This window comes from Photinus pyralis, unplaced genomic scaffold, assembly GCF_008802855.1.
Source record: "Photinus pyralis isolate 1611_PpyrPB1 unplaced genomic scaffold, Ppyr1.3 Ppyr1.4_LG1, whole genome shotgun sequence".
Classification (NCBI taxonomy): Eukaryota; Metazoa; Arthropoda; class Insecta; order Coleoptera; family Lampyridae; genus Photinus; species Photinus pyralis.
The window spans coordinates 38,285,137-38,293,868 of record NW_022170249.1 but is presented as its reverse complement, the minus strand read 5'-3'; the positions used below and the strand labels follow the sequence as shown (position 1 = coordinate 38,293,868).

The window sequence follows — 8,732 nt, the reverse complement described above, 5'->3', positions numbered from 1 at the left end:
ACTCAAAGTTATCTTTTAAGCAGCGAGAAAGTTTTACACAAAGCTCCAACTAGTAATGAAACTGTTCTGAAGTAGTAAGACAAGGGTGAACTGAAACGTACAGTATTTTTGCATAATCTCATGCAAAGGGTTAACAAATGTAGTTGTGGGCCATCATTACCGATGACTGAAACAAATCGACAATAAAAAGGTGATAGTGAAATGAGAAACAAAAAATGAGGAATTTAGACATAATCGGGACTCAATTACTAATTCTGTTGAAGAATTAGTGCTTACCGTAAAGTATTGAAATAATCGGTTGCAAAAGAATATTGGAAGAAATGTGTGAATTTTGCCATTCTACTGGTTTCAAAATACCTACCCTGTTTAAGTTTGAGCTTTCGCACCTCTGCTAAGATCTTATGAGTTTAGAAAGCCAAGCCTTCAAGAGCTTTCAACAAATTTCAAGAGTTTTCAATAGTCATTAAGAGGGTTTTCTTAAACCATTAACATCTTTAATATCCTTTGAGAGCGTTTAAAAATCTTTGTAGAAAGGAACTGAACCGAAGTAGAGGGGATGGTCCTGGACCTGACAGTCGTCAATTCCTACTCGGCCCACGTTTGAGGAGGGATAATAGATGCAACCTTCGCCAGCGCAAACTTATAGTCAACACATTCCCGTTTTAAAAATTTACTATTGTTCATGAATAATTTTATTGTTGTGTTATTGCTTGCATGTATCACTGTATTTGTTTATGTTATTTTATGTATATGTGTATGTTTTTTAATTAGATGCTATGTGCCAATGACGTGTCGAAGCATAGGATTGGTGGAATGAAAAATAAAGATTATTATTATCAACACACTAACTGGAAGGTTGCGGAGAAGGACTCCGTCAACGACCACAATTATTATTTCCTGGACGGTAGACGGCAGGACACATCTGAAATCGAAGGCTGGGATCAAGCGGTCGCGGAGAGGAAAAGATGTGTGGAGACCAGGAGGAGCAACGAAGAAAGGCGAGTCGCAGGTGGTTTCGCGGCTGGATTGATGGCTCTAGGGGGCCAACGGTCCCGGACCAAAAAAGAAGCCAGTGTTACGGCCATGATTAGTGGAGGGAGAAGTTAAGGCCTAACCGGTTGCCACCCTAAAGAAATTATTATTCACTTCGAGTAGTATTAAGCGTTTGGTTGAAGTAGTATGTAGTAAATCAATAAACAGTTGTAGTTCAAGAGTGCTTTCTTCAACCATACCCAAAAGTTATATACAGTCCACTACTTGTAACGATCGACAATAAACATGGTAACTTCGAGCCGTATTCTACAATCAGAACATTAGAAATTAATTAGCAACAATCATCACCCTTCATCTTTGGAATTCGACGACAACCTTGGGGCGAAGAATACGACCACGGATGCCTGAAGCAATAAGGCAGAACAATTAAACCCAACAATAAAGAGTGAGTCATTTCCAAATTCTATTAATTCCTAACTTTCACATGCTACAATTTGACGCATTTAACGCAACCATTTATTTGATTTTGTATTCGTGTTATGGTACTTTGTTCGATTTTCATGCCTATTTTTAATTAGTATAATTACGATGACGGATCTAGTTAAATTAAAAACTCAACGCGGTAATATAAAATCATTAATAACTAGAGCCGCTAACTATGTCAATAAAATAGATCCGGGGGATGTTGATTCAAAGGTGGTTGCCGAATTAAACATTAGACTATCAAAAATAGAATCGACTCTAGACAAATTTGAATCAATTCAGGAAGAAATTGAGACGTTTAGTGAACCACCAGGCGTTATAGATGAAATTGAACGAGATCAATTCGAAACAAACTATTATTCACTAATGAGGGACATTAAGCACTTAATTTCTTCTTATGAGTCATTGCATCAACAAAATTCTTCAGATTCCAATTCTACAACCTCTTCTATTGGTTTAAATCAAGCATTGCAACAAATAAAACTTCCTATTATAAATCTGCCAAAGTTTACAGGGAAATATGAGGAATGGGTTGAATTTCGAGATTGCTTTAAGGCTTTAATAAACGATAACGCGGGCATATCATCAATTCAAAAATTTTATTACTTAAGGTCATGTTTACAAAAAGATGCATTACATATCATTGAATCAATGCAAATAACCGCGGAAAACTATGAAATCGCATGGAAAATGCTTAGTGAAAGGTATGAACAAAAAGAGTTAATAATTTACAGTCATCTTCGATCAATTTTTGAATATCCTTCCTTAACAAAGGAATCTCATGTCGATTTAAGGAATATGTTCGATACTTTCACAAAGAATTTACGTTGTTTAAAAACCTTAGGGCAACCGGTAGATACTTGGGATACATTAATAATTTACATGTTGACATCAAAACTAGATCAATCGACACGACGAGAATGGGAATTGTTTGAAAAGGAAGGTGAAATTCCGTCAATTAAAGATGTAAACAAATTTTTAAAACAGCGTTGTGAGGTATTAGAAAAAATTTGCGTAAATCAAACAGAAAAACCCAGTTTTGAAAAGAAGTTAAAGGTAAAGGCGCATAGTTATGTGTCTAACATTCCAACCAGTGAGTCATCTAGTTCTAATCCCTCAATTTCAGCTATTTGTTACCTGTGCAAAAAGGGGCATACTATATTTCAATGCAATTCATTTGTTAAAAGCACACCGAAAGAGAGGATTAACTTGGTGAAGGCCAACCGTCTTTGTTACAATTGTTTACGGCCCAATCACGGGGTACAAACCTGCACGGCGTCCGGTTGTCGTAAATGTAACCGACGTCATAATACTTTGCTACATTTAGACAATACGAATATTTCAAGTAATTTTTCTGGTCGTACTCAAAACGAAAGCGGTGCAAATGGTAGTGATCCTTCTGGTAACAATAACATTTCAACAAGGACAATTGACAATAATTTACTATCAAATCAAGTAAGCGTTTTGCATACCAGCGATAACATTGTGTTCCAATCTCAAGTTCTATTATCAACGGCATTAGTTAATGTCCAAGATTCTTTCGGTAATTTCCATCAATGTCGCGCACTTCTTGACAGCGGTTCCATGAGCAATTTCATTACAGAAGGGCTATCCAATAAATTAGGTTTACCATTTAATAAAACAAATTTTGCAATTTCCGGAGTTGGTCAATCAAATACTACTGTTCAATCATATGTAAATGTAAAATTTTTCTCTCTGAACAGAACCTACAGTAACACAATTTCGTGCTTGGTATTGAGAAAAATTACCAATGACTTACCCATAATTACTTTTAATAAAAATGATTTAAAAATTCCACAGAATTTAAATTTAGCGGATCCTAATTTTCATAAGACTGGACCAATCGATCTTTTGTTGGGCTCAGTAATATTCTGGCAGTTAATGTGCGTGGGACAGGTACAATTATGCGCGGTAACTATACAAAAAACACGATTAGGATGGGTGTTAGGTGGAAAATTAGGCAACGCAGAGGATTCCATGCAATCGATTAGTTGTTGTGCAGTCCAGAGTCCCAATAATGAATCACTCGATAAAACACTAACGAAATTTTGGACAGTCGAAGAAATTAACACTAAGCCCAAATTTTCCGAAGCAGAACAATTTTGTGAAGCCCATTTTGTCAAAAATTTAAAACGTAGCAGCGATAACAGATTTATTGTAAAAATTCCACTAAAAAACAATTTTAGCGATTTAGGAAACTCAAGAGAGCTTGCATTAAGTAGATTTTACTCATTAGAGCGTAGATTAATGAAAAATGAACGATTACGATTAGATTATCTCAAATTTATGGACGAATATAAAGCCTTAGGTCACATGACAGAGATTACAAATGACGATGACAATAAAATTAGCTATTGGTTACCACATCATGCAGTTATTCGCGAGTCTAGCCTTACCACTAAGCTTCGGGTGGTATTCGATGCGAGCATGAAAACCGACAGCGGTTTAAGTTTAAATGATGTGCAATTTGTAGGTCCGACAATCCAAAATGAGCTTTTTTCAATAGTGTTACGATTCAGAAAATACAAATATGTGATGACAGCTGACGTATCCAAAATGTATCGTATGATCCTTATAGATGAATCACAAAGATCCTTGCAACAAATCTTTTGGCGTTCAGATCCCGAGGAAGAACTGAAATGCTACCAGTTGAATACAGTCACCTATGGAACAGCGTCAGCTCCATATCTTGCTGTACGTTGTCTACATCAGATAGCACTAGAAAATCAATCTAAATTTCCTGTAGCAAGTAGCGTAATAAAAAGAGATTTTTACATGGACGACCTTTTAACTGGAAGCGATTCAGAATGCGAAATGTTGCAATTACAAAACGATATAACAAAAATTCTATCCTCCGGGGGGTTTGACCTACGAAAATGGCGTTCAAATAACGAACAATTAAGTAGACAATTTTATAGTAATGAAAATTTAGATGCAAGTATACTCCAAATCGGTGATAACAATATGAACAAGGTACTAGGCTTAATTTGGAATGCAGAGCAGGATTTAATTCAATACAGCATTTTCGATTATTCTGCCAATCATGTAATTTCAAAACGCACAGTATTATCTATAATTTCACAAATTTATGATCCTCTTGGACTTTTAGGACCAGTAATAATAACAGCCAAAATATTAATACAAAAATTATGGCAGGCCAACCTTTCCTGGGACGAGGCAATTCCTCAAAATGTATATACAATATGGGTCAAGTTTAGGAGTAAGTTACATAAGTTACGATCGATAAGGATTCCCCGATGTGTTTTAATTCCAAACTATAATTATGTTGAGTTGCATGTATTTAGCGATGCCAGTGAGAGAGCCTTTGGTGCTTGCGCTTATTTACGTAGTAAGGATAGTTCAAATCAAATTTTGTCCAGATTGTTAACAGCAAAATCACGCGTAGCACCACTTAAACAAATAACTCTTCCGAGGCTAGAACTATGCGGAGCTTTATTAGCGGCACAATTAACCGAAAGAGTAAAAACTGATATGGATTTAAAAATTGATAATGTGTATTATTGGACGGACTCTGAGGTAACACTCTGTTGGATTCAAGGGTCCCCAAATAGGTGGAAAACGTTTGTAGCAAATAGGGTTAGCGAAATTCAAGGGTTAACTAACGTAAATCAGTGGCGTCATGTTGCCTCTAAAGACAATCCAGCCGATTTAATCTCACGCGGGATAAATATTGAAGAACTGGAAAGTTGTACACTTTGGTGGTCAGGGCCAATATGGTTACGCGAGGAGATACATTTTCAAACAATGAAGCGAAATGTAACTATTGATAATATTCCAGAACAACGAGTGATAATCCATTTAGCAACTTACGATAACTTTATTGCCTTTGAAAGATTTTCTTCGATTACAAGACTGCAAAGATCATTCTCGTATGAATTTAACGTGTGACGAACTTAAAGATTCTTTAAAATGGCTCGTTAAATTCGCTCAAAGGGAAGCCTTTCCCCAAGACTACGACCAATTATTAACGAAAGGGCACTTGCACAAAAAGAGTCAACTATTGAGTTTAAATCCATTTACAGATGAAAACAAAATAATCCGTGTAGGGGGTAGGATACAGATGTCAAATTGCGATCACGATAAAAAACACCCTATTATCTTACCTCAAAAGCATAAATTAACAATTCTACTATTACAGCAGCTACACGTGAAGTTATTGCATTGCGGTCCAACAATGTTGCTCGCGTCAATTCGAGAACAATTTTGGCCAATAGGTGGACGTAATTTATGCCGTTCCGTGGTGCATAAATGCGTAAAATGTTTCAGAGCAAATCCTCCCAACTTGGCTAACAATATCATGGGTAATTTGCCTTCCTATCGAATCACTCAATATTTCCCATTTATTAATAGTGGATGCGATTTCATAGGACCCTTTCAATTACGCGACAGAAGCACTAGATCTGCAAGGGGTGCTAAATTGATTAAAGGATATGTGTGCTTGTTTATATGTATGTCCACGAAGGCAATACACCTTGAAGCAGTCTCTGATTTAACGACAGATTGTTTTATTGCGACTTTGAAAAGATTTATTGGTAGGAGGGGTAAACCGGCTAACATATATTGCGATAATGGCACCAATTTTGTTGGGGCAAGTGGCGAATTAAAAAGAATTGATGAATTTTTGAAAAATGAGTCTGATTTCTGCCACAATTATTTGGTAACTGAAAATATTGCGTGGCATTTTATTCCGGCAAGGTCACCTCATTTTGGGGGTATTTGGAAGGCAAATGTAAAAAGAACAAAGTACCATTTAAAACGTGTCATGGGAGAGTCCCATCTAAATTTTGAACAGTTTGCTACTGTACTTATTCAAATTGAAGCGATCCTTAACTCCAGACCCCTATGCCCTCTTTCTTCCACACCTGATGAATTAATTCCATTGACACCCGCTCACTTCCTGTTGGGACGTACATTAACTTCGCTACCCGAAAGGAGTTATATGAACATTAAGGAGAACAGGCTAAAACATTTCGAGCGGCTACAAAAAATTGTGCAGCACTTCTGGACACGTTGGCACCGTGAATATCTTGGTGAGCTTCAGACCAGAAGCAAATGGAAGCAGAGTGCTCAACAAAAACTAAACGTTGGGACCATCGTGCTTCTTAAAGAAGAAAATACACCACCATTACAATGGCACATGGGACGTATCACCGAGCTCCACCCAGGCACCGACAACATTGTGCGTGCAGTCTCTGTGTTAGTGAACAAAAGAATAGTAAAACGTGCAGTGACGAAATTATGTATTTTCCCAAATGAAAATGACAATCCTGCAAATACTTTGTAAATATTTATGCATGGATTTTTTTTGTAAATTACGAAAGACAGGTAGACTATAATATTATTATCATTGTATTTATGTTCTAAGTATTTGTTTATTTGTTCTATCTTATGTATTTTGAAAATGTATTTACATTGTTCAAGGCGGCCGGTATGTTACGGCCATGATTAGTGGAGGGAGAAGTTAAGGCCTAACCGGTTGCCACCCTAAAGAAATTATTATTCACTTCGAGTAGTATTAAGCGTTTGGTTGAAGTAGTATGTAGTAAATCAATAAACAGTTGTAGTTCAAGAGTGCTTTCTTCAACCATACCCAAAAGTTATATACAGTCCACTACTTGTAACGATCGACAATAAACAGCCAGGGACAGTAAGATCTATAGCGATCCTTAGTCATTTAGGAAAGTTATTTGAAAGGATTATTGCGTCGAGACTAGATTAAGAGGTTATGTTTTCCGCGGAGAAATATGGTTTTCGCAAAGGTAGAAACAAGAGAAGCGCTTCGATCCATACACTCCTTAGCGATAAGGCAATGGCAGAAACCAGGAGGATCAGGGAAGGCGCGGTTGTGGCTTCTCTGGATACGCACAACGCTTTCAATTCAGTCCCTGCTTAGGTGTTCGTCTAGGCAATGGAACACCACTAGACCTGATTAGGATAGTTCACGAACAGAATATGCAGTGCAAGCAAGGCTACCCTCAAGAGCAAAATTTGCAGTGCGGATCCACGGAGGGGTACCCCAAGGTGCGGTGCTGGGGCCACTTTTATGGAATATCGCTTATGACGCTGTGCTGCAGTTGATCATGTCGAGAGGGGTGCACATACCAAACAAAGCAAGTTTGACAAACTACATATGAAGATAAGATGACGCTGTGAGTAGAGAGCAGGAGTACAACTAGAACGAGGAGAGAAACATTAGAAAAATGACAAAGAGAATGAGAAACAAGACAGTCATGGACCAAAAGTTCATTCACGATGTGACGGGGAGGTTTGACCGTTGACGTTGAATGACTAACTTTAAATTCTGCTACTACATTCGATGATGCGTTTACTGTATTTTACAATACTTTTGTCTCTCATTTCAATTAATCGTTCCCAGAGACCGAAATTTTAAAACGTAATACCTCATATGTAAAAAAAAGGATGGGTAAACAGCACCGTTAAAAAGCTTAGCGAAGATCTTAAAAACTTTTACCACCTCCAAAAAATGTATCCCGCGCTTAAAAAACTTTATTTAACACACAAATGTAAATACCGGCAATACATTATGAATTGTAAGAAATCGTTTTATGGTAACTTAATCAAATCCTCCGACAATAAAAATAAAACAGTATGGAGCCTTATATCTATACTTAACAATAATGAAAAGTCTCACAAAAATATCACTCTTAAAAATTCAGAAACAATCATTGACGATCCTCAAACAATTGCAAATACTTTTAATGAGAATTTTATTAATGGCCCTCAAAATATTCAACGTTCTATAAAAAGAAACATTTATTCGACTAGCAATTTTGAGTCTAATATGACTATTCGCGAAAGTATGTGTGCACTGCCTTTTAGTGAAACGGAATTATTAAATTGTTTTAAAAAAAGCATAAAAAATAAACATTCCTCGGGCCCCGATGATATACCTAATTCTTTGGTTAGGTCAAGTTTGCATATTATAATAAAACCTGTCACACATTTAGTCAATATGTATTTTTCAAACGGTGTCTTCCCGAAAGAACTTAAGCTGTCAACCGTGCATCCCGTTCACAAAAAAGGTTGCTCTCGAGATTGCTCAAATTACAGACCAATTTCTGTTAGCTCGGCGCTGTCAAAAGTTTTTGAATACGCCATGTTAGGGCTAAATAGTCACCTTGTTAAATATAACATTGTAAGTAATAAACAACACGGGTTCTGCAATTCGAGATCGACAATTACTGCCATTAACT

General features: G+C 36.8%; 1 protein-coding gene across 1 annotated transcript; it reads left to right on the top strand.

The window, feature by feature from the left end:
• Positions 1 to 1,560: 1,560 nt before the first annotated feature.
• LOC116178110 lies at positions 1,561 to 7,087 on the top strand. Its single transcript, XM_031497457.1, has 2 exons — positions 1,561 to 4,055; positions 4,118 to 7,087. The coding sequence occupies exons 1-2, from the start codon at positions 1,582 to 1,584 to the stop codon at positions 4,230 to 4,232; spliced, it is 2,589 nt and encodes an 862-aa protein (XP_031353317.1). The 5' UTR covers positions 1,561 to 1,581; the 3' UTR covers positions 4,233 to 7,087.
• Positions 7,088 to 8,732: the final 1,645 nt, after the last annotated feature.